This window comes from Lactuca virosa, chromosome 9, assembly GCF_052849685.1.
Source record: "Lactuca virosa cultivar CGN04683 chromosome 9, Lactuca_virosa_CGN04683_v6, whole genome shotgun sequence".
Taxonomy (NCBI): domain Eukaryota; kingdom Viridiplantae; phylum Streptophyta; class Magnoliopsida; order Asterales; family Asteraceae; genus Lactuca; species Lactuca virosa.
This window is the reverse complement of record NC_136434.1, coordinates 166,725,410-166,752,698: the sequence shown is the minus strand read 5'-3', so window position 1 is coordinate 166,752,698 and position 27,289 is coordinate 166,725,410. Positions and strand designations below refer to the sequence as shown.

Here is a 27,289-nt window from a genome sequence, read left to right as displayed (position 1 = left end):
CATCCATTTATCTTAAATTAGACAGAGCAACACAACACCTAAATTGATTATTTTATGATCGTGTGCCTTTATATGTCCATCGTCACGATGATCGTTTTTTTTTCTCTTTATGTTTTAGATGTTTTCTACTAAATTATTATGGTTTGCATCTACAAGTATGATACTTCTTAAGAAGTTAAAGTTATTCAACTATCCATGTCTTTACTTTTGAACGACAGGATCTTTTTAGTACACACTAACAAGATAGTATAAAAAGAAAGGATTAGAAGATTATAGAAGAGTATTTAAGCCACTAATGACTTTAATCAACATCAAGTTATAATGAATATGTACAAATGAGACATTGTGAGTAAATTACTAAATTTGGAGTTTAGTTCATTTTGGTATGATATTTCTATCCTAATTCTATCTTGTGATCACTATCATGCAAAACATAAAATATCATAAGCAAGATTCCAATCATGACAATCTTGATGCAAACCACTCAAGGTTTCACTGATTAATTCAATCTGAAGTTTGATTCATAGGATTTTGAGAATACAAGATTGTGATCTGGGTTATTATCAAACTTCTCAAACCATATGCGATATGTGTATATTAATAATTTTGGGTTATGTTCTCAAATTTGTTATAATGGAATATAATATAGAATAAAATTATATTTAGTATTTTAGAGATGCATGAGGGTGTCACATTTTATTTAAGAGATTAATTCAAACTTTAATAGAGCCTCAGTCCATGTTTAAGAAGCGGAATTAGACTCTTGGCAGCAACGCTAAGCACCAAAGCGCAGCCTCACCTCCGGTGTTCACATTGCTTAATTAGGTCCTCGGTGATTAGAAGTAGTTCTGGACCCCTTTCGCACTCAAAATCTTATTCGCAATCAGTATCCTTTTCACAATCAGGACCCGGACCCAGACCCGGCTTGGAACTTAGACCAACTTCGAAATAGGAACTCATCTCGGACAGTGAACTCAGATTCGTATCATCTACTATCCAAGTGAGATTTTGATTTACATTTGATCATGTATCCTATTTGTGGTTTAAAAATGGAGAACGTGTGGCATGTTATCTTTAGATGTGTCATTGACTCATTGTGGTATTTAGATGAAACATCTCTTTATATTAGATCAACATTCTTTAGGTATGTTCAACAACACACAAATCTTTAAAAAAAAAAAATGTCCTTGTTTTTGTTATAAAGTTTTCAACTATTTGGATTATCAATAAGTTTTATTGTTAAAGTCTCTTAACTTACATTTTCAACAACACCAAACACCACCATTGTTTCTTAAAAACACACAATTGAGAATTTGAGATCCGTTTGTTTCGTGGACCAACTAGGCAACTACCAAAGCCAGTCACTTAGAAACTTGACGTTAATTTGTTAGTAATTATTTACGTAAACAAAAACGGGGGTGTAGCTCATATGGTAGAGCGCTTGCTTCGCATCCGAGAGGCACGGGGTTCGATTCCCCGCACCTCCATTTTTATCCGTAATTTGTCACTTTCAAGCACCAAACATATGACTCGTAATCCATAACGAGTTTATTTTTTGATGCTTAAAATTAAAAAAATTAACAAAAGTGATTATATTTTTTAGGCCATTAACTCATTATAAAAAATAATAATACAACAATTCGTCGTCATACTAAAAGTTGGTCAAAATGTACAAGTGACAAAGAAGATGGTACAAACTACAAAGTGCAAATAATACGTGTAAATGTTGAAAGGAAAGAGAAAGACCCATCGGTTGGCTTTTTGTGGTCCACTTGGGCTCGAACCACGAACCTAAACCTAACCCTTGTTGTGGTCCACTTGGCTCGAAACGAGCCTAAACCTAACCCTTGGTGTCGTTATTCATCCACTTGTCTACTGTATACCTTAGTTTTTGTTTTTGGGTTTAATGATAATAATAATAATAATAAACGTGATTATTATTATATGTTTTTCAGTTCCAATAATTTTTTTTATTAAATTTATATTTTCAAAATCATATCTGTTATATATTTATTTTCAATTTTCAATGCATAAACTATCAAAGATTAAAAAGCTAATAATGTTTTAATATATTGGTCACAAACTTATACTCTTAAGGTATCGGACGTATCAAGTGCACATTTTCTTTCGACTTTGAATGTTAATATTCCTTTTAACAAAAAAGAATTATTCTTATTTTGTTTAATTATTATATACTCTTGATTAAAATTAAATATGTTTTGAAATAATTGATAATATTTTTAAGGTTATTGTTAGAAAATTTTCATTATGTTGTCTTAGTTATGGGAAAGTCTCAACCATTGTTTTTGAACAGAAATGTCTTGATTATCTAATCTTACATGATAATCTGTCATTTTCAATTAAAAAACAAAATAAGAATTTTTTGTTAACTTAAGCAAAATATTAGATAATCAAGATTTTTTTTTGTTTAAAAAATAACACCTTGTTTTTGAGTTTTATAAAAAAAGATAATAAAAAATAAGGAGAGAAAAGAAAAGAAACACAAAAAGAAAAAATTATATTTTGTGTTCGTAAAAAGAATTGAAAAAAGAACTCATTATTTCTTTTCAAATCGTTCCAAATTAAAAAGAAACATTTCATTTTCTTTCGATTCTTTTCATTAAAAAAATATTTCTTTTCATTTTCATTTAATTTTTTTCCATTCCACTTGTTGAACTCACAAACAATGTAAAAAGTTGAAATTTTTTTATAAACTGTGACAAAATAATAAAACTTTAATATGTGTAAAAAAAATAATTAATACAGTCCCATTCCCATTTTTGATATTTAAAAAGGAGTGAGATATTTCTTAAAAGGGAATATAATATAAATATCTTGAGAGATGTCGATTCTAATTTAAATCAAAGAAAAGTATGTATGATTGTTTGGAGTGAAAAAACAAAATTAGGGTGGAAGATCTTCTATTCTAGTGTCCAAATTCGTCCAATTGTGGGTCGGAAAAATATAAGATTTTTGGGCCTACGTGGAGATAACATTTTATATAAAACTCATAAATTATTAGAACAAATGTATTTAGGGTGTCTTCGAGACACGGAGTATTTAGTGTCTTCGAGACACGGAGTATTTAGGAGTGTCTGGAAGTTTCTAGCTTCTAGCGTTTGGCAAAACGTTCCGTTTTAAATAGAAAGTCACATTTGGCACTACATGCTTCTAATGTTTAGTTTAAACAAAACGCTCCAAATCCAAAAGTTACCACACGTATCGTTTAACAAAACGTAAACCAGTATCCGCTAGTTTTGCCGAACACGCTCTTAAAACCGCAAATGTTGTCCAAAAAAAATAGAACCGCAAGTATTAAATAAATAAAATCATTAATTTTATCACACCGTTGTCAGTTTATTTGGCACTTGTTTTTTATATGGCATGCTGATTTGTCTTAATTTGGTGACATTCATCAAAATAAAAATAAATAAATAAATAAATAAAATGTAATATTTTTTATACAATTGGATATCATCATTAAAATAATGAAAATTCAACCAAAACAAATCATCAATGTAATTTTAAATGGTAAACAATATACACTATAACAATCAATACACTACATATACGATAGGGAAGATCATAGTCTAGACGATATGTATAATGCCTAACAAAAAGATACATTGATGATTTGTTTTGTTGAAATTTTCATTATTATTATAATGAGACCAAATTGCACAAAAGTTAATATATTTTGTATATCACAAAAGTAACTATATTTTTGTTTTTTTCGATTTTGACACTTGGAATATGATGTCATCAAATAGTGATACGTTAGTATGTCACGTCAACTGACAATCGAATGACTGGTAATTGGTCTAAGAGTGAAATAAATTGGAAAAATCAATGTTGTTTGAAACCGAAAAATAAATTATCAAAAAAAAAAAAACATAATGACTTTTATGTAATTTACCCATTGATTTAAAATATAATCTGATTAATTTAACTGATTCAACCAAGTTCGTGAATTAATTTTTTAAGAACGATAGGAGTTGTATAAAAAGAAAAAAAAAATGAACTCGTAAGAAGCTAATGGGTTAATACAAAATCACACATAAATCAATATATCCACATAATATTAAAATGTGAATAAGTATTTGCTTAAAGAATATATATATATATATATATATATATATATATATATATATATATATATATATATATATATATATATATACACACTAATTCACATGTGAATATTACTTGAATACTAAGGGTGAGGAGTTAGTACTAAATCTCGATCATGTATCGAATTTGAACATATAGGATGATTCTTGAAACTCTAAAATCACGAAATTCAGGATTCGGTACAGATGCTAATACCCGAAAATTGGTACCCTTCCCGGTACCGATAATGTTAGTTCATTTCGGTACTCAGTATCATTTTTCATCCATTTTGGTATGTGAGATCCTCGAGCCCGGTTCCGTCTTATTTTTATCCCTAGTGAATACATAGATTCACATAATCACATATGAAAGCATATGTATGGATAAACATATACTGATTCACATGTGAATATTATTTGTTTTGAAAATTATATGTTGGAAAAAATAAATATACATGTAAGATTGATATGTTGGGTTGACATAGATGGCTGACACTAACAAATAAACCATGACGATAATATATTTGTTGTTATATATTTTTAATGCATTCAACATTTTTTATCATGTGAATGGTTATATATACAATTACATCTCTTTATTTCTTAATGGAAAGTCGATCAAAATGTAACATTGGTTCATCTTCATCATCTAACTATTGAAAAGATTACAAAGATATTTGTAAATTAAAGACGTGGACCAGATAAATTTGATCACCTTGATATCATTTTAAAAAATGAGAAACAGTATGTTTTATGTCATGAATGCATGTGGAAATTAGAAGTTGCGTCTCTTTGAAGCATGCAGAAAGGTAGTTACCACATAACACAAGAAACTTGCCAACATGTACATGCAATTATTAATACTATTGACGACGGTGAGTCTAACCGTCGACCTCAAAATCTCAGCCCTTAAAACTCCACGTTCTTTCAATCTCGTCCGCATAAACTCGATTTTGGCGGTTTCTTGCAGTTCATCTTCCTGGTTCTTCTCTGCACGATTCCGTCTGTACCGACGTTGTAGACAATTGGCTGTTCTTTCATCAAGAAGCAGTTGATTTGGAAACTGCATTCGAGTGTAGCACGCATCTGACTTTTGCCGTTAACGGGAAATTGGTTTTAATCGATAACTGCACCACACGATTCCATGGTTGCTAGAAATCAGGTGACTTTCATTAACCGTCTTGCCTATATAAAGAGTTGAATTTCAAGGTAATTGTGTCAATGAGAGTTGTCGATTGACAACTGTTGGAATAAATAGTTGCTTTTGTTGCTCCAATGTCTTCCGATTCGTCTGAGATACCTTCAATTAAGGTAAAAATTCATTTGTTTATTCAATTTCCATTGTTTGTATGTCATTGCATTTTTTTGTTTCAATTGGTAAACTAATTTATTCGTTTGATGTCATGTTTTTTCCAATTCGTATAATCTTTCTTCACGTAATGTTAGCTTATTATCTCGATTCATTTGATATTTAGTCCATTGTATAATCAAGTTCGACGTAATCGAAAGTAATGTCCATAAATGTTTCAAGTTTCGATTTCATATGTATTAATAATTTTGTTACGTATACTTTTTATGTAGAACATTGAAGTTGTTGCTGGAAAAGTGAATCCACCGAAAGATGTATCGAAATCGACAGTTGATCCTAATGATTCCAATTCCTCTGACATACCTTCAGTTGAGGTAAACATTCAATTGTTTAATTGATTTCTGTTGTTTGTATTTCATTGGAATTGTTTGTTTAAATTGGTAAAAGTAATTGATTCCATACATTTATGTTTTGCAATTCGTTGGTTGTTTTCCCAGATAAGGTAAGCTTTTTTTACTCTGTAATCGTATCCTTTGATTGTTACTTAATTGTATTTTCAAGGTGGATGTCTATTTTAAGTGAAGGTTCAACTATGTTTCATATTTCGATTGCTTATGTAATAACAATTGTGTTGTGTTTAATTATTATGTAGAGCTTTGAATATGTTTGTGGAAAAATCGATCCACTATCAGATGTATCACAATCGACATTTGATCCTAATGATTCCAATTCGTCTGACATCTGCTCACCTAAGGTAAAAATTTACTTATTCAATCGATTTCTATGGTTTGTACTTTATTGATTGCAATTTGTCTATTATTTCTTCACACAAGGTAAACTTATTGTGTTTGTAATAGATTGATTTTATTTGTTATTCATTGTATATTCAATTTCGTTGAACTTAAATTTCATTTATTTCTCACATTTGGATTTCATATGTATTAGCAATTGTGTTATTTGTGATTGTTTTGTAGAAATTTGGAGAATTTGATTGAAAAGTCAATCCACATTCAGATGTATCAAAATCTTCATTTATTTCTCAAATTTGGATTTAATATGTATTAGCAATTGTGTTCTTTGTAATTGTTTTGTAGAAATTTGGAGATTTTGATGGAAAAGTCAATCCACATTCAGATGTATCAAAATCGAAATGTCACTCTGACTCTGATAGTGTTGAAATAATCGACTTTAGTGTTCACTTCAGTCCCTACAAATCCCAGTTGGAGAGGGTAATTTCGGAAGAGGTAAAGATTTTATAATTTATGTTTTTAGATATATATGCATGTAAGTTTGTTTTTTTATTTCAGTTATCTTTAATTGCCAAAGAAGAGGAGAAGCTGTCAAAAAAAGAAAAAAGGAAGTTGTCTTTGTTATGTTGGAAGTGGGAAGAAGTTGTAGATCTATGTGAAGATGAAGAATTGGGTGTAGATCTACCATTCATACCAGTGAAAAAGAAAGTGAAAGTTTCCATTCAATCAAGAAATTGAGTCATGAAACTTTTTGATGAATCAGATGTTGATGAGTGATTTAGATTAAGTTTGTGAACTTTTTTTTTTTTTTCAGAATTGTTCTTTTGGATTTGCTGCATTTAGTGGTTAGTTATTTTTTTGGATTAATGTTACTAAGTTTTTCAGTTGTAATAAATTGTTTTTAATGTTATTTCACTTTTATTGCTTTCAATTAAAGTAACCGAATATTCTTATCAAATATCTTCATCATATTTTATTTCGTTTAGTACTGTTTACCCCTCATGCATCATTTATGGTTTTGGACCATTTTACCCTTTATATATATATATATATATATATATATATATATATATATATATATATATATATGTTTTTTGTTATTGTAACAGATTGCTAAACGGGTTTAATGATATGGGACCATTTTACCCCTCCTGCATTGTTAATGATTTTTAACCATTTTACCCCTGCTTGCTTTATCAGTGTTTTATGTTATATGTAGTTTTGAGTTTTTGTTGTAAAAACCACAAATAATAAAAAAAGTAATTATGTTATATTTTCTTAATTAAGCATTATACTTTAAATTATAGCATCATACTTTACATTTTAATTCTTATTTACAATTAAAAGGTATGTTTTTTTGTTATTGTAACGTATTCGTTATTCGTTGTAAGTATTTTGGACGATTTTACCCATCCCCCATCTTTTCTGAATTTGGACTGTTTTACCCCTCCCCCATTTGTATTGAAATGATTATGGGTTGTCAAATAAAATATGAATAAGAAAAATAGCATTATTTTTTTTAAAAAAATGATGTTATAATTGAAATGATTTCATTTATTTCTCAAATTTGGATTTAATATGTATTAGCAATTGTGTTCTTTGTAATTGTTTTGTAGAAATTTGGAGATTTTGATGGAAAAGTCAATCCACATTCAGATGTATCAAAATCGAAATGTCACTCTGACTCTGATAGTGTTGAAATAATCGACTTTAGTGTTCACTTCAGTCCCTACAAATCCCAGTTGGAGAGGGTAATTTCGGAAGAGGTAAAGATTTTATAATTTATGTTTTTAGATATATATGCATGTAAGTTTGTTTTTTTATTTCAGTTATCTTTAATTGCCAAAGAAGAGGAGAAGCTGTCAAAAAAAGAAAAAAGGAAGTTGTCTTTGTTATGTTGGAAGTGGGAAGAAGTTGTAGATCTATGTGAAGATGAAGAATTGGGTGTAGATCTACCATTCATACCAGTGAAAAAGAAAGTGAAAGTTTCCATTCAATCAAGAAATTGAGTCATGAAACTTTTTGATGAATCAGATGTTGATGAGTGATTTAGATTAAGTTTGTGAACTTTTTTTTTTTTTTCAGAATTGTTCTTTTGGATTTGCTGCATTTAGTGGTTAGTTATTTTTTTGGATTAATGTTACTAAGTTTTTCAGTTGTAGTAAATTGTTTTTAATGTTATTTCACTTTTATTGCTTTCAATTAAAGTAACCGAATATTCTTATCAAATATCTTCATCATATTTTATTTCGTTTAGTACTGTTTACCCCTCATGCATCATTTATGGTTTTGGACCATTTTACCCTTTATATATATATATATATATATATATATATATATATATATATATATATATATATATGTTTTTTGTTATTGTAACAGATTGCTAAACGGGTTTAATGATATGGGACCATTTTACCCCTCCTGCATTGTTAATGATTTTTAACCATTTTACCCCTGCTTGCTTTATCAGTGTTTTATGTTATATGTAGTTTTGAGTTTTTGTTGTAAAAACCACAAATAATAAAAAAAGTAATTATGTTATATTTTCTTAATTAAGCATTATACTTTAAATTATAGCATCATACTTTACATTTTAATTCTTATTTACAATTAAAAGGTATGTTTTTTTGTTATTGTAACGTATTCGTTATTCGTTGTAAGTATTTTGGACGATTTTACCCATCCCCCATCTTTTCTGAATTTGGACTGTTTTACCCCTCCCCCATTTGTATTGAAATGATTATGGGTTGTCAAATAAAATATGAATAAGAAAAATAGCATTATTTTTTTAAAAAAATGATGTTATATTTGAAAGTATGTTGCTTAAATAGTTACATCTTTTAACTTTATTTACAATACATTTGTCGGAGATGTACAATTGTTTTATATATCTAGAAAAAACTTAAATCTGAAAAAATAAAAATAAAAATAAAACTGAAAACTGAGGTTTGTGTCTTCCACTTACAACTTTAATGCAACAAGTTCTTTGGCTAAAGCTATATTCCTCACCTACAATTTAAGGAAATCCATATCTGATTTATTAAGTTTCTATTGCATGCTTAAATGTGAGAGACACACCCTCCTTACATAATGGTTATATATGTAAGAAATAACAATGTTCTTTAATTGATTTGTTTATCATAGCATCCCACTTTCATTCTTTATATTAAATATTTTGACTTTGAAAATCTACCAATCATAGCAATATGATTCAAATAGAAATGAATTTTCATTAACAGATTTCTAATCGGTTTTAATGATATTGGACCATTTTACCCCTCCTGCATTGTTAATGATTATTAACCGTTTTACCGCTGCTTGCATTATGAGTGTTTTATGTTACAGGTAGTTTTGAGTTTTTGTTGTGAAAAACACAAATAATATAAAAAGTAATTATGTTATCTTTTCTTAATTAACCATTATACTGTAAATTATAGCATCATACTTTACATTCTAATTCTTATTTACAATAAAAAGGTATGTTTTTTTGTTATTGTAACATATTCGTTATTCGTTTTAATGATTTTGGACGATTTTACCCCTCCTGCATCTTTTCTGATTTCGTTTATTAAATGATTTTTACTACATATTTTCTTAAATTATCTTAATTTAATATGTTCATTATTCATTTTTTTTTCGTATTAGGATGACTTACGTAATGTCAAAGATGAGGGTTTCAGTGCTTCTATTTCGGAATTGAATCATACGGAATGTAAAGATGTAAGTTATAATGTTTTGTTTACCAATTTTATTTCTGTTACATATTGAAATTCTTCATTTGTTACTTTGATATTGTTTTTTTTGTGTGCATACTTAGGATGATGTTGGTTTATTTCCGATTCAAACAAATGTTGTTGAATCAGTGTCACCTAAATCAGCAACATCAACAATAAAGGTACTACTTATTGTATTTTTTACTACAAATTATATATATAAGTTATATTCGTTATATCTTATGTTTCTTTATGTATTTCACTTGCACAATTATTAGGTCGTTTGTGATAATCATCAGGTTGATGTTTCTGACAAGCTCATTTATAAAGTAAATAATATTGAGTGCAATAATTAATTCATACCATGTTTTCTTTCAATTCAGTTTAAATTGTTATATATTTAGTTTAATTACATTATTTGATATTCTTATTATTTATCTTTTATTTTTTCTTACTAGGATGCTTCTGGTAATATGAAAGATGATGCTATTGTGGCACCTATGTATGAGGTTAGACATGTGAAATATATTTAATAATGTAACTTGTAACTTATGTTTTGTCATATGGTTTTACTTATGTTATTTTCTTATAATTAGGTTGCTTCTAATAGTAATGAAAATGATGGTGTTACAAAAAGTGTATCTAATGAAAAGGATGTGGAAGATAATGACAGATGTGACAATGTATTATTATATTTTTTTTTATACTATTGTTGTATATTTTTTTTAGGTTTGAAGTTTTCTTATTCTTCTTATTGATATATTCAATTAGGTTGGTGACGATACTATTGAAGATGATATTTCTAAGACACCTATCTCCATATGTGGTTTACAAGATGGTGGAGAAAGTGAAGTAAGTTGCAACATATTGTGTATAGTTGCTATTTTCCTTACGATATGGAACAAAATTTCAACGATTATTGTCACCTCATTTGATACATTTGAAGTTTTCTTATTCTTCTCATTGATCTATTCAATTAGGTTGGTGATGATACTATTAAAGATGATATGTCTAAGACACCTATCTCCATATGTGGATTACAAGATGGTGGAGAAAGTGAAGTAAGTTACAATATATTGTGTACAAAATTTCAACTATTATTGACACCTCATTTGATACATTACTTTATTAGTTATTATTCTTATTTTCCTTTTCCATTTTTTTTACAATTAGGATGTTTGTGCTGTTATTGAAGTTGATTCTTCTGAAAAATCGTTTATCGGATCCTCAATAACACCAATGAAGCGTCGACTTCCACGATTGTGTGACGAGTCTTTTGAAGATGATATTGTTGGTTGAATTCATATTACTTTTTAAGTTTTTTGACATTGTTTTCTAAATTGTCTTTATCTTCCAATTTTCAAATTTCAGTTTTCATATTATCGTAGTCCTCAGTTTTTTTATAGGTTAATTGAAATTATTAGGTAGATTAAACTTTTTATATTAGGTTTTAGACATTTATTATTCGATAACTTTAAATGTATGTAATGACATGGTACATTCATGTTTTTTTTGTCCTTATAATGAAACACATTATTGTTGGGGTGCCATATTCCAAATGATCTTACTAGGTTTTTCCATAAGATATTTCTTGGTTTGTCGTTGTGGGTGATTTTATCTGAACTAATATATAAATGAATGAAAGTAATATGCTGTAAGCTTAAGATAAACCAAAATACTATTCATATATTTGTCAACCTGTCCACCGGACGGGTATGACACTAGTTATAAATAAGTTGTGGGCCCTGCCCCATGTTTACCAATCTTTCGCTTTCCGAGAAACCTAGAGACAGTTTGTCAAAAAGATTCTCGTCTCAAACCTCCAAAACGGCAAAACCATAACCATAACTGCCAACATGAGGAAAGAATTAAAGAGCAAGATTGAATTAGAATAAAAAAGCTGATAAAGATTTTACAAAAGGGGCAAAATATTTTTCTGTAATTCTTGATTGTACCTCAAATGTGCCTGAGGGCAAGGGCAAGGGCAAGGGCAAGGAAGGTGATGTCCAGCCTAGCCTTGAACATGAGATCTTACTTATGAAGGTGATTCTCAAATCTCAATCAGCATGTATCATGTTTGGACGAATTTGCCCCTGTTTGAAATGGCGGGTGGACCATAGTTGCCCTAGTTTTGGAATCCGGGACTAGGGCACATAAGACATTGTTTGAATAGTGTTGTAGTTTTGAAGCTCAGCTCAAATCCATGGTGTCCAACCTTCATACATATTGCAGAGATTATCCACATTTGTTGCTTGCCTAACCAAATAATCAACTTGCTCTGCAATACTTATATCTCTGCACCCATGAAATTTTAAATTCTTTTTATATTTATTTGTGATAAATAAATTTCAGGTAGAAGTACAACACATATATGTATGTACCTGTTATCAGTGATATCTCGACCTTCTATTTTCATTTCTACTCGCCTTAAAACTGACACAGCATATGCATTTTTACCTACTCAAACATCAAAAACCAAATAACCAGATGAGTTTCAAGTTTCAACAGATTACATGCAAAGTAATGGAATGAATTATTACATTCAATGATCATGTTTGGTTCGCCTGCAGGAATGGAATCAGCTTTCAAATGATTTTTCTCTAAATTTTATGTTTTATGTAAATGGTAAATACAGTTTGTGATTATAATACTCCATAGATTATTATAATTATAACTAATGAATTTTATTCATAAAATAAAATATTAAACATAATGAAAGCTTGTTATAACCAAAGGTCATAATAAAAATAACTTTTTTAGTTATTTAAAAAAATCAATTTAATTAGAATAAGAAATTTTAGATATGGAATGAATTTTTTCTAGTTTATATTTTACAGTGTACAACTTTTAATCTACTATATAGATTATTTTTAAATACAATTAATGAACTTTTATTTACAAAAATAAAAATTAAAAATATAATTGAAAGCTTGTTAAAGCCCAAATAAGCTGTAATAAAAGATAATATCTTTTAGTTACTTTTTTTTTAAAAGTAAAATAGTAATTTAATTAAAATAATGATTTTTAAATTTCCATTTCATTGAAGAAACACCTCACGACTAAGGAAAAAAAAAATTAACAAAATAAGAAAAAAAAAACAGTTTTAGTTTTCATTCAACTGGAATGAAGTCATAAACCATTCCTTTCCTTAGCCAGTTCCATTATACCAAACACTAACTAAAAGAATTAAACTTGACAAGATTTGAGGAATGGGAGCTTTTTTATTTTTTATTTTTAAATTACCTTTTACCCTGCTGGCTTGGCCTGTAACATCTACATTTTGCATAGGTGATTTACGGGCTTCCTCTTGATCCAATAAAGATTCTTGATGTTGGGCATCAATTTTTATATTTTCAACTCCTATATTCATTTCAGAGAGACTTGATACAGAAGTACCAGAACGCACTAATGCCACATCTTTCAAATCATCATCATGTACGTTAGCATCTTTTTCTCTAGATTCTGATTCCACGGAATCAGAACCAGATACATTGTTGTTTTGTTTGGAATCATGTCCATCTGGATGCGGTTCGGTTAGTTCTGAACCAGTGAAACTATTGGAAGTGGATATAGGACAAGAGTCTGCTGAGCTGGCATCATAAATAGTGTCTGGTGGAGATATCCATCCTTTATCTTGCAAACTGAATCCAGTGGTTTGAGGCAAGTCTTCATCACATTCTGTATCGGATCTTGAGAAAGTGTCGTTATCTTTGTTGTTGTTGTTGTTGTTGTTGTTGTATTCAGTGTCATCAGCTACAAGATCTGGCCTTGATGATAAGTTTAAGTCTTGTGACCTTATTTCTTGGCTTTCACCTAATCCTTCAAGAGCCTAGTACAGAAAGAGTCATATAAATCCCAAAACCAAATGTACAAGTATTTGGCATGAAAAAAGATGATTATGACATACCTTGTGAAGATTTCCAGCATGGATATTTGCAGTTCGTGCCAATCTTGTAAGCATGGAATGGAGTCCTTTGACTGAAAATGTAAGTGATGGAACCAGAGGTTTAATCACATGACATGCATCCTTAATTTTTGCATGGTAAGAATGGTAAATGGCCTGTCCATGAATAGGAGATATTTCCATTTTTGTCTCTCTTTCTTTGTTCATAGCTTCAGTCATTGCATCAACATCTTTAGTCAACACCGATTCCAGTGGAAGTACAATGCTATTTGCCTATCAAAAACACAAATCTCAGGAAAAGTCAAAGCAAATGGATATCTTGACGAGAGCAGAGTAAATTTCAGGAGTTAAAAAACCTTTGAAAGGTCTCCCATAAGAGAAGAGTGTAATGCAGAAGCCTCTTTTCCCAGAGTGTGAACATCGTGTAGACCTTCTGTTATTGCCAAAACCTACAACAAAGAAAATAAAGATTCAATTTATGAAATGATGTTTCCTATATACAAAGAGCATACTAAGATCTAATGTAACCCTGTTCTACTTATATCTTAACAATATGTAATGTATCATACCTCTTCAAGCATGGAACCACACTCAGAAGTGAGAGCAGTGTGACCCCTGGTAATGGATCCAAAAGCAGACAATGCAATGCTGGCTTCATACGCACAGTCTCTCATAGCAACAAAAGTCTCCTGTAAATCACCTGATGCAAACAATAACCAAAATCATCATGACATTTGTAAGTAAAAGGGTCTGTTTGGTTGGATGGAATGGATTGAGACATTACATTCCATAATGATGTCTCTAGGAAAGGATTGGATTTCATATGCAATAAGAACATACCAGATGAAGACTTTGCTTTAGCAGAAGCAACACGCAGTTCATTGCTTGCCACAAGCAAACCATTTGAAGCAGCTTCCATATCACTCTGTGCTAACTCCCACTCATGCTCTGTACCTGATCAACTCACAAGTCACAACCACCAAGACTTTATCAGACTTACAAATTATCAACCATAGTACTCAATAAATTAAAGCTTACGTGTGAAGGAATGATAAGTGGCATCCAAATTCGTTAACGCATTAAAGTAAGCTTGCTGCCATGCCCTCCCACTGCCATCTGCCCCTAGTACCCCATCTCTAGATGCTTCAAAATCCAATATTGACATACAGATTTTGATAATGTCTGATGCCTTTTCTCGAGCACCCCATAACAGTTGTCGTCTCTTTGCTAAATGATCATGAAACTCAGGTGGAATCCCAGAGGAGGTCCTTCCAGAATTTGAGTTTGAGTTTGACCCGGTCAAACCTGAATTAGGACCACCACAAGCCCACCCCATGGCTCTCTCAAGCTGCCCTTCTGCTGTAATTGAAGTCTGTTCACAAGCTTGTAGGCAGTCTAGTGATCGAACTACTTTACCTACTGAAGACCGTATAGTTTCCAATAATCTAGGTCTGCTTAGGTTTAGAATAACTGGAAGTGTGTTGTCCTCACTTGAAAGAAACTTGTGACATATGAGTCTGCAGTTATGTAAGGGACTCAAGGTGACATCATGCATCCATTCCAGCTGGACAATATCTAGACATGTTTTATATAAACCCTCTTTAAGTTCTTTCACTTGTCTTTTCATGAGTGATGCAGCTGACATTCCTGCTCTTACTGTTTCGTGTGCATTGCAGTATTCTTCAATCATTTGTTTCACTCTTTCAACACCACCCGTATCTCGTATCTCTTCAAATTCGTTTTGAGTCATAGTTGGTTGCTTTAAAAGTTCGATTTCTGAATTCAGCATGGTCAACAAAAGAGGGGCGATTTTGTCCTTTAGATATTGACCGATATGTTCTTGGAGTTGGATTGATAACTTTTTCTTCACAGCATTTAGAATCTGGTCAAATCCCAAATTTTGATCCCGGGATGAAGCTGTTACACGTATGCAAGAATCAAGAAACGAATCCATAACAGCCACTTTCCACATAAAAAACAAATGGGTTTCCGGTATACCCGAGAATTTCCAAATAAACCCTGGTATTGCACTACCATAAGTAATCATATCAGTAACTTGGGTGATCATTCCATTTGAAGAATCTGATGAATATGATGATAATGTCTTATCAACTGATTCCAATTCAAAGAACGGCTGCACTAATGCTAAAAGGAGAGCTTTGCTTCTTGAATATTGTGGTTCCTTTTCTTGTTCTTGACCAATTAAAGACTGAAAATGATTTTCAGCAGAGATTAAACCGTTTCGAATACTTGCTTCCCTTTTCATTAAAGAAGAAGTTCGAATGTCTTTCTGATTCCATGTTTGATGTAGTTCATCAAGCTGTGCTCTACAAGCTTCTTCTTGAGATGCCAACTCTTCAGCTTCCTCCCATGAAAGATGATCTCTACCTTTAACAGCAGCCTCTTCAAGAGCTAACTGTTGTTCAGTAATGAAACCCACTTTCACAAAATAGCTCTGTTCTAACTCCATTAAAGACCCTCTCTCTATTTGAACCTCAATTAATTGTTCCAATGCTGTATCGATCGACCCCCTGATTTGTGAAAGAGATCCAAATGCATCCATGATTTCCGAATCATATGAAATCACAGATCTTACGATGTTTGGTAGAACATTTTCAATCATTTGAGCAACCAAGTTTTTACATGAAAGTAAATTGGTTTTGAAAATTGAAGCCCAGTTTGTCTCAAAAGAATCTTCTTCTCTATTGAAAGTAGACTGCTTTATTTCATTCACCCAACCTGCTACAAGAACACATTTCTCTATCTTCTCTTCAAACTCGCATAAAAGAGTTGCCAGATCAGCTCTTGTCCCACTTGAATGATTCAATACCTCGAGTAACCTAATCTTAACCTCATTATAAACAGAACTTACAGCTAACCCAACCATGGTTAAAATTTCCTCATTCTTGTTGAACTCACTTTGGAAAAACTTTGTGAAAGCAGCCATGAGACGATCTTTAGCTCGTGACTCGGTTTCTGAACCAATCGAATTCACCAATTCTTGATACTCTTTTTCAACTCTCTCAATCTCATCTGCATACTTTTCCACTTGAACACAAAGATCATTATGAAGGCTCTTCACTGTGTCAAAACCATCTTCACGAACATTTGCAACAAGTTCAGCACCTTGTCTTCTGGTAATGGACAGAACATCTGACGAAATTGTACTGACCGAAAGTTTCAGAATTTGTGCCCAACTGTTGACCGGACTGGTTGTAAGGTAATTCAATGGAAGAATTCTTTGTAAAGCTAAAGAATATGTTTGGAGAGATGTAACAGAAGATGTAATCCCATGATCCAAATCAGAAATTAACTGAGAAACTTCTCTGTCTATATCATGGCATTGGACTTGTGTAGGCTCTGGGACAACAGTAAATGGGACCCCTGCTACTAGGACAGCAGATGTAAGAGATAAAGATTTTTCGTTTCCAATTAAATTTATGTGGGATTTTATCTCTGGGATTGAACTGCTTCTTAGAGCTTCAATGATTCTTCCATGTTGTTCGATCCAGGCAGCTGCCTCTAAGGCTTTTTCAGCTACAGAAGCTTTAGTTTGAGAAAATTCCCGACCCTGTAACTCGTACAATGTACGTGTTTTTTCAAGATTATTAGTTGCTTCAGCAACAATGGTTTTAGCTGATGTTTCGTGGAGAATAAGGTTAGATCTTTCTTGTTCTGTGAGATTGTAGATGGAAGATACAATCTCATATTCACTTAGGATGTCTGCAAAATGCTGTTACAACATTCTTGAAGTCAGATAAAGATCCAGATAAAAACAAGAATGCCCCCTCTGGTTTCGTCACTTTTGCTAGGTTCAGTGCATAAAAGAATCTTTTTCCTAAAAAAGGTCCTTATTAGAGGGTTTCGTTTTACATATTTGGTCACTCCCCTTAACACCGTTTTTTATCAGTCAAGTCCTTGTAAAATGACTATTTCACCCCTACTCGTAAAAAAGGGCCAAAATGGTAATTTGGCAGTGAGTTAACAGACCTAAGCTAATGGTGTTAAACAGAGGAACCAAACATGGAACGAAAATTGCGAATAAGGAACGTTTTGGAAAAAGATTTCTTTTTGGTCCGAACCTAGCAGAAGTGACAACCCACAGGGACCATTACTCTAAAAACAATCATAAGTTGCAAATGAATTGTAACACCTTCAACGTACCTGAAGAGCAGATTCCACAGCTGGTAGTGTAGCCAATAAGAGATCATGATGTTCCTGGAAATTTTGAAAAAAGAAAAACGATTAAAAAAAATACACTAAAACTAAAAGAACACATTCATCTGAAAAAGAAAATGTGTGAGTACCTGCAAAGGTACACGAATTTCTTGCACGCGAGAAGCAAAGAGACTCAAGCTAACTGCAAGTTCCATACCCTTTCTTTCTTCACCAACAATGGCAGCATCATCATGAAAATCGCCACGTGTCCACTCCACAAGAGGGTCCCACACAAAAACCTCTAACAACATCAAGACTACATCTTTGTTCTTTTTCAAGATACCAAGAACTGCTTCACAGTTTTTCTTGAAGGAGCCTTCAGTGCCCATTAATCCTAAAGCTGCCTCAAGTGTTTGAGTCAGACGGAAGGGGACAATTTCTGGAACTTTTAACCTTTGTCCTTTGTCAAAGCACACGTTATAATCAATGTGAACAATATCACCACTATGGAAGTCCAAAAGAATATTATCCAGATGTCTGTCCCCAAGACCCAATATGTGCCCTACCATGCTCATGGCTGCTACACTTCCAGAATACCTGAAAGCAAACAAAATTATTAGGTAGACATCATAAAAAATCCAAACAGTAAATTACATTTTTGGTCCTAAAAGTTTTATCTTGCAAATTTGATCTTTATTTTGTAGTGTCCTAACTATTTTGGTCCATGTGTCGTCTATGTTAAGAGCCCAGCTGTTAATTTTTTTTAAATGACCATTTTGCCATTGACCAAAACTGAAAGACGGTATCAATTCAAAAATGTTGCAATAAATAAAAGTACTTAAGTACGAAATCAAAAACATTGCAAAATTAATATATGAACATAAATTTTTGTAAAAGAAAATATCGGCCCTAATATATTAGATCTTTTAAGTATAAAAAATTCAGAACAATGATTGTATCAACTTATACCATTGTACTTAGTATGGTGGAAGATCAGAATGTACAGGATAAATAAAAGAATAGTATAGGAAGCTATACTAATATATAAATAATGTAAAATTAACATATTAAGAAATAATTCAACTTACAATACACACTAAAGTATTATAAATTTAAAAAATCATATGCACATATAAAATGCTAGACCTTAATTAAAAAGTAAGAGAAAATTACAAATTTGTTCCCTGTTGTATACTGTTTTCATTCAGTTTTGGTCCAAGGGGAAAATGGTCATTTAAAAAAATAACAAGTGTTAACTTAGATGACATAGGGAAAAAAATTGTTAGGAAAACTCATAATATTAGACCAAATTTACAAGAGAACTTTTTGGGACCAAATTTGCGAATATCAGCTATACTCTGGGTCTGGGACCAAAAATGTAATTTACTCTAATCCAAATCTGAAAACTATTAGCATGCTTTTTTAGCTATATAAATAACCTTTTCAATTTTGAGCGGAAGGCTTTGAAACCTTCACTTGCACACCATATTTCTTGATGAAGAAGCTGTTTAGGAGTCTCCTGCATAAGGTCCAACAGAACTTTTCTCTTAACTTCATGAGGCCAATCTTTTCTAGAAATCACTCTTCTTATGCCCTTTTCCTTTAATGCTGGTATAATTTTACCATAAAACATATCAGTAGGCCGAGGTACATGCGATTGCACTGAGTTCTTTGTACTGGTAGAAGCAACCCCTGAAAGCTGTGCCACCTGGACACGATTCTGCCAAGACTTGTACACACTATAAATACTTGTTACATTTTCCACCCATTGAATTAAACCAGCTCGACCACTAATAGGTGTCACTGAATAATGGCGGATGCCAATAGGAGACGAATGTAGAAAACCATTTATGGCTTGCAAAAGTTGCATTATTCTAGCATCAAGTCGAAGGTCTTCCCGGCCTTTTAACAGATAAGGGTATTTCTGACCATCTGAGCCCATTATAACAAGCTTTTTCGGTTTCGTCTTTGTTGGCAAGATAACTACTTGTTCAGAGAAAGATGTAATTGTGACAATATTACCCTGACCTGGCATTGGGACATCAGATGATGAAAGTAGAGCCAATTGAGGTGCGACTTCTGACAATGATATTGATGATTTTCTTTGATAGGATGCTAAAGATGCAACAATGCTGTCAAATGGTCTCCAAACTTCCCCTAGTGTGACAGCAGGTGGTGGAGTTTTGAAGTTTGAAATGGCTGACTTGATTTGTCCCATGTACTCATTGTGGAACCATATTTCATGAGGTGTTTCAGGTGTACGTGAGGTGGAAGCTAAACGACGCTCCAGGGTAACAACAATGGGCGCCATCATAGCAGAGTATTTTGCTGCGTTTATCTTGCTTTTTTCAGTATGACTAAGAGTCACATTCTCTGCAATACGTGATGCCTCCTCTTTCAGCAAATTTATCCGTCCGATTACATCTAAAAGTGTATAAAAATGATATTAGGTAAGTGTAGGCCAATAAAACTACAGTCTAAAGTCAATTTGGTCAAAACAAGATACCTGAGTGAAGATCTTGCAGTGTGCTGAGCCACAATTCTTCCCAAAGAATGGTTACATTTTCTAGCTCTTTAATCATGAGTTGGACATCCTGGACTAATCTTGGATATTGCTTGTTCTGATGGTTAATATTGGGTTAGTCATCATCAAATCCTAACAAATAGATTGTCAGAGAGCACATAAAATATATATATATAATATGGCACACATACCAAACATGCCAATATTCGTGTAAGCTCCATCGAAGGATCCTCTTCACTTGTGTTAATATCAACGAGGGTTGGATAAATTATCGACCATGGAGATTGTTTTGCCAGCATGACCAAAATGCCCTCGAGCTGTTTCCTAACATCTTCTTCAGGGTGAGAGCTTAACCGAGCAAATAGTTGAGGAGTTACTTCCTGCAGAAGAAAAAAAAATAGTTAGAACAGAACTGGTTAGGTTGCTGTGATATAAAAATAGTAAAAGGGATCCCACCCACCTGCCATGGCAACAAAGGAACTGCTGAAAGTGCAGGTTTTAACTCCACCCCATAGTTAAGGAGAATATGCAGGACATGAAGTGTAGCTTTCAGGGTATAACTAGAATTCTTTTGACCTTCTGTTTGACTACCCCATAACTTGGAAGATGAATGTGAGAGGTAATTTATATAAGCTTGAGCTGCATGCCCAAATAGAGATACCCTTCTCTTTCTCAAACACCACCAAACATCAACCAACTCGTTAAAAAACACACTTCCCTCAACATCAATATTGGCAAAAAGAAAGAATTTCTGCAACTTGGAAGCAACAACAACAGAAAGGCATTCAAGTTCTCCAGCTGCAGCTTCTATTATATTCATTACTTGCTGCACTACCGCATGAACATTGTTGCTATCTAAGCCTTTAACATCTCTTGCTTTCTGAAGAAGCTCTGAAACAACATGTTTGACTCTTGAGACCTCTTCTTCAGTTAACCTAAACCTGTCTGGTACAAGTTCTGAATCAAGAATTGGAGAAAACGAGCAGGATTGAAGGGTGGTGTCACTTGTCTCCTTAGCTTGAGCATAACACCAAGAAGCATAAGAGATCCATGACTTTCCCATAGTGGGACAAAGTCGTGAAGAGAGCTTAGTAGCTGTCCCTACAAGCTCCTCAACAATGAGATCCATCCTAGGTCGATAGTTGGTAGTATCATCACTGTATTCTGATCGTATCTTTAGAATAATGTTCTCCAAATTGGCATCCAAGTGGTCCTTTTTTAACCATTTTGAAAGTTTTAAGCAGGCTTTCGCCTTTAAAACACCATCAGGGATAACCGAAACAATAGGTGAGGAGTGAAGCATGAAAGGACTAACAAATGACCATAGACCTGTGTATGCCTCTTCAAGCCTGTTCTCAGCACGCATCAAGAGTATGCCTTCATATTGTAAACTTGAGAGGATAGATTTATGAAAACTTTCTTCACCTAAATGACACTTCAAATAGTCATTGAGACGATTTGCCAAAATTAGGTTCTTTTGTTTTCGAGCTAAACTTAGTAAATTTAAGCTGAGATTTAGAGTCACTGGAGAATTGGAATGAATGGTTTGATAAACACGGAGAGTTTTCATCCATGGTTTACAATCTTGATAAATGTGATTGCTTGGGAACTGCACTTCTCGAATATATGAACTTAAAATGTCTTGGGTGCCTGATATTTTGCAACTCTCTTCAAATGCCGATATGCAATGCAACTGATGAACATGTTCTGCTGCTTCTGTTAACCCATCAAGTGGCAAAGTGGTAAATGTTTCATTAAGCATTAATTTCGCCTTCTGTAGTTCATGCTGCACTTTATCCAAATTTCCTTCAATATTGTAAAGCATTGCTTGTAAAAGCATCTGCTCACTCCTTTGCAAAGCTACTTTCGGGTCTAATGCGAGTTCATTGCTACTTTTAGGCGTCAAGTCAAGGCAACCCCATGCTGACTTGTAATCACCATCATCAAAATGAGCAAGGGCATGAATGGCATTTAACTCGTTTCCTGCCATTGTTAGAACACCAGAATAGCTTTTACCAGCATGCTTAGCACGAAGAAGTTGCAACTCTGATAGCCAAGATTCAAGGGATTTCCAATCCGAAACTGCACTGTAACTTTCAATTATACGAGTTATGGCAAATTGTACACCTTCAGAGCCCATTGAGCCAAGTGACTCTTCAGTTTGTAACAAATGAGTGAAGTGAGCAGCAGCCTTTTCGTATTGACCTTGTGCTTGATAGACAAGCCCTGTGATCCAGGACAAAGGTCCAATCATACTTTGGTTTTCTTCCATAAACAAAGGAAAAAATGCAGCCGATACCCATTTTTGCAACCCGATTAAAGCCTCTGGCTCATGATTCTTACATAAAGACAAGGTCATATGCCGTAATACCCTCAAGATATCTCCCAAGAACCTAGATTTCATATTTTGAAGATTTTCAATGACTTGGGTCCTTGACTTGTCCTTCATAGATGAGGCCAATAAACTTTTGAGCTCTTGCAGACGCAAACTACAGTAATGAATTGTAGCATCATGACACTGAAGTGCGAGACCTGCATTCATCATTGGCTCACATATACGAGAAAACCATTCTTCACAGACCTTTTTATTTGCTTTAAAGAAAACAAAACTCTGGCGAGATGGAGATGGTAAAACAGTTGATCCATCATAAGCATTGTACACGTTTTTCTTCAAAGACTCGACAAAATCAAGTAATAACCTCAATGGTAACAAGTGAGCATGAGAATAAGAAGAACCTAAAATATTTAGGTTTGCATCACTTTGGTCAGTATTCGCCTGTAATACATGTGCAACATCCACAAGCATTCGCTCCAAAGCAGCAAAAGTTTGTGAGGGCCCACCAAGATTGGTCCGAAGGCGTGTAGTAATACAGTATCTAGCTGCTTCATGTATGGCCCACCATGCTCCAGCAAGGAGGTTTACTGAAGATGTTCTTTCTAGAAGATCTTCCTCCGTGTTCATGTCCAAAAACAAGCTAGTCACATGCAGGTTTCCTGTGTCTTCTTGTTGGGCTAAAGCAAAATCTTTTGAATTGTGACACGTATGGACAAGCCGCTGGATCCAAGAAGAAAGAGGCACCTTCCATCTTTGTGAAATGTAACTTAAGATGGAAACAAGCTGCTTTGAGTGAAGCTGATGTGGCAGTTGCTTCAAGGCGAAAATTTGCTTCCACTGCATGATTGGTCGCCTGTATTTTGTCACTGTCACGTCATCATGTATGCCACATACAAGTACTGTGATGGGCAATGCATGAGAAAGCAACTTCAAAAATAATTCTTTGATATCTTCATCTGGGTCTCCAAGCTTTTCAAGAATAACTTCGGTTAAAGCGTACATTTGTGAGGGGTGTATAAGTTTTGAGTGCAGAAACATTTCCAATACCAATGCAACCTGACACCTCACTTTTGGTTCCCTATCAGATGCAGCATCAAGAACAGAGAACACAATCTCACCAAAAAACTCAAGATACCCAATAGCCTCGGAATCATAATCTGCACACTTTGACTTGTCATGCATACGTTTAACAGTCTGACAGTATGTATGTATCCATTGTAATGCTTCTAACTTCACTGCTAAAGGAGATGAAACATTAAGAGCTTTCGTGAGGAGCTGACTGTACTTCCTGAAATGCTCCAACATCAACATTGAAGGTCCAACCCCATTGTTGTGTTTCCTCAATGAGAACTTACTGAGAAATTCCACTATACTTAGCCTATTTAGCATCTTGAAAATGGTTACTTGTAACTCCATATATCCCTGAATAGGTAATTCAAAAGGATTCAGATTGTCAATGACATGATATATCATTTTCTTTGATCTATTAACATATAAAGTATCGATCTCTGGTTGGCCTATCAAACTACTACCACCACCCAAAGAAACACAACTCAGGAGAACTTTCATATCAAACTTAAAGAGTGCAAAAAGCTCGGTTTTGGAAAATACTTTAGGAGCCACAACGCTCCCAAGCATGCTTTTTAACATGTTTAGCTCTTCAAGTAATGAATTCATTGCACATTCAACAACTTCATTGTTTCCATGTTGAAGTAAGAAGACATATGTAGCAGCAGAACTTGAGGTCACCAGGTGATTTGGATGCAGACGAAGCTGGGAAACAGGTGAATCAAACTGTAATATTTTATTTACTGATGAAGATAGAAGACCAAGCTTCTGAAGTGAAAGTAACTGAAGATTGGTCTTGAGAACCCCATGAACCTGAAAAGAAGTCAGTTTCTCAGCATTCAAAGTTTTAGCAGTGTTCCTCATATCCAAGCTTTGAAACAGGATATCAACTGCAATACTGTAGAACGATGAAAACCTCTCACTCAGAATTTCAGCCAAAAGAGTCAAACACTTCCAGGAGTCCACTATCCATTTTGACCAGCCGTATTTCCTTCCGACCATTAACAAACATTGTAACAATTGAGGAAGCATTCTAGTGAGGGGGTCTTTAATTTCTTCCAGTAAATTTATCTCCAGCAACCCAGAAGCTGTAGATTGTAAAACTGTAGAAAAACAAGATAACAAAGCAAGCAATCTTTGACGTTGTTGTGGGGTTCCAGGGCTTCCATCTTGAAGTAGTACATCCATGTCGCCCAAAAACTTTGAAAGCAATCCCAAGGAGAATTGTAAGTTGTTGACCCAGTGTTTTTGAAATTGCAAAAAGCTATCCATAATGACACTCCTATCAGATTCAGCAAGGTCAGGTATCATTGCCCACCCAAGAAGCAAATCAACTATGTCAACAAAATGGGCCTGGAAACAGATGAAGAACTTCAAAGAAATCAAAGTCAACACAGTCAAAAGGCGATGCAGTAAGCTTAAGGAGGTTCTTTCATCCTCAAGAAGCTCTTGACATGCTTTGAGAATTGGTAATGCGTATCTCTCAGTAGCTCCAATGTCTGCAACATTGAGGAATTCATGAAGACCTTCTGCTGCAATTTCCACTGTCCCATCACCAGCATTAATATTGCTAAACAATGGCAATGCCCATCCTATAAATCTATCAACTAAATTTCCAAGAATTACATGGTTTTGTCTTCCATTTGACCCAATAGAGAGTGAGCATAAGACTGCACACAAGGCACCATAGGCTGTTGCAGCAGCTTGACGAACCGTATATGATCTACATAAAGTAAACACAATAAGTATAATGATTACCCAAAAAAAAGGAAATTTAAGTGTGCATCTTGCACAATAAGTTCCATCACAGATCAGAAAACATTCCAGAAAGTGAAAGTCGGATCTATAGCATAGGAAAAATAAAAGTATACAGCATAACATGTCTTTCACTGATGATGTACTAAGAGTTCACAGATCACAATTACATATATCCTTGAACCTCATGGATATGGCAGAATGGTCCACAGAGACAGTAAAATTCTGTAAATACTTAACATCAAGCGATTAGGTTTAGCACAAAGCATGGTTGATTCGTGCACACACATGATAGCGATTGTTTACCCACTAACAACACCTAAATGAACTGATAACCTAAAAATTTAATCAAACTTAACACATACGAATTTAATTAGCAATCATAAAAGGTTTATCGATCACTATATCCAGCAACAAAGATAAATAAGCACGCGTATATAATGAAGAGTTACTTACTTGTCTGCAATGAGTTGCGAAAACCCCTGAGCGAGAAACGAGGCAGAGTGAGTGACAAGGAGTGAGTTATGAGGATAAACAATGGCGCGGTGAAGTGAGTTAATGGCTGCCAATCGAGAAGCGTCGTCTTCTCCACCTTCAGAAGATGGATTGTTATGTTGCGATGAGGATGAAGATGAAGAATCCTTGTCTTTGGGAAGAGCGACGGAGAGCAGAGCTGCCAACTGTTGTTGTTGATGATGAAGGCCTTGCATATTCATGGCTCCTTTCAATTCGCATCTCCCCTCTTGAATTCTCTGGTTTGTTTGTTTGAGTCTGGCAATGAGAATGACGAACTCATGGCTGAAGAACAGCAGGGTGAAGAAGTTTCAAAAATTGCAATTGTCTCCCATGTCTTTTCACATTTTGCAACCAACATCTAAAAATAAGATAATAATCAAAGTAAAGTGATAAATTTTTGGAGAGAAAACAAATCAATTTAAACCCATTAGCCATTAGTGTATACTATTAGGATTATATAGCCCTAGAATGACTGATTTGTCGTTATTTTCTGTTCCTCGTTTGGTTGTGGTCTTAGGGTAGAGTCTTTTATTCGACAGTCTATTAGATTTTGTATTGTGTATAATTTGCATGTATAAGGCAACCGGCAGTGAGAGTGGAAGTTCCTAGCATGGGTTGTAGTAAGTGAGCTCGAGAAGTCCTTTGATTGATTTGTGTCTTGGAGTGTTACTGCACGAATGTTACTTGCTTTGTGTTTTGTGGGACTCTTGATGATGTGGGTTAACTATTAAGTGAATATGTTAAGCCACATGTTCCATAAGTTAAATAATTTCAGAGTGGCGAATTTGACCTTATTGCGCAACTCTTGTTTGATTCTAAACGTTGTAGAGATGAGTCTTTTACTCGAAGGATTATCTAAGTTTTGTTGCATGTGATTGTATTCATGAAGTAGTTAACTGATATTATTGGGAGTTCTTCAGCAGCTGATGGCAGGGTGAGGTCGGAACCTAGGAGAGCCTAGGATATGTTGTAGTGAGTTGTTTGCGTTGTTTAGCAGGTACTTGGCGTACCAGTCTGAGCAGGTGACTTAGAGGATTCGGGATAACTCTTGAGGAAAGTATGGATAGGTGTGGAAGATAGTATTGGGCCCATACTACTGAAAGCACAGGATCCATACTCGAATCGTGGAGAGTCACGGAGAATCAA

General features: G+C 33.6%; 1 protein-coding gene across 1 annotated transcript; it reads right to left on the bottom strand.

Moving 5' to 3' along the window:
* Positions 1 to 11,522: 11,522 nt before the first annotated feature.
* Positions 11,523 to 26,410, bottom strand: LOC145136307 (uncharacterized). Its single transcript, XM_079070448.1, has 16 exons — positions 26,084 to 26,410; positions 20,930 to 25,595; positions 20,661 to 20,849; positions 20,452 to 20,566; positions 19,385 to 20,369; positions 18,095 to 18,542; positions 17,952 to 18,005; positions 14,826 to 17,520; positions 14,628 to 14,741; positions 14,357 to 14,487; positions 14,144 to 14,236; positions 13,791 to 14,060; positions 13,127 to 13,712; positions 12,265 to 12,340; positions 11,839 to 12,178; positions 11,523 to 11,731 (listed from the first exon to the last, which is right to left on the bottom strand). The coding sequence occupies exons 1-15, from the start codon at positions 26,341 to 26,343 to the stop codon at positions 12,079 to 12,081; spliced, it is 10,782 nt and encodes a 3,593-aa protein (XP_078926574.1). The 5' UTR covers positions 26,344 to 26,410; the 3' UTR covers positions 11,523 to 11,731; positions 11,839 to 12,078.
* Between the last annotated feature and the right edge of the window lie 879 nt (positions 26,411 to 27,289).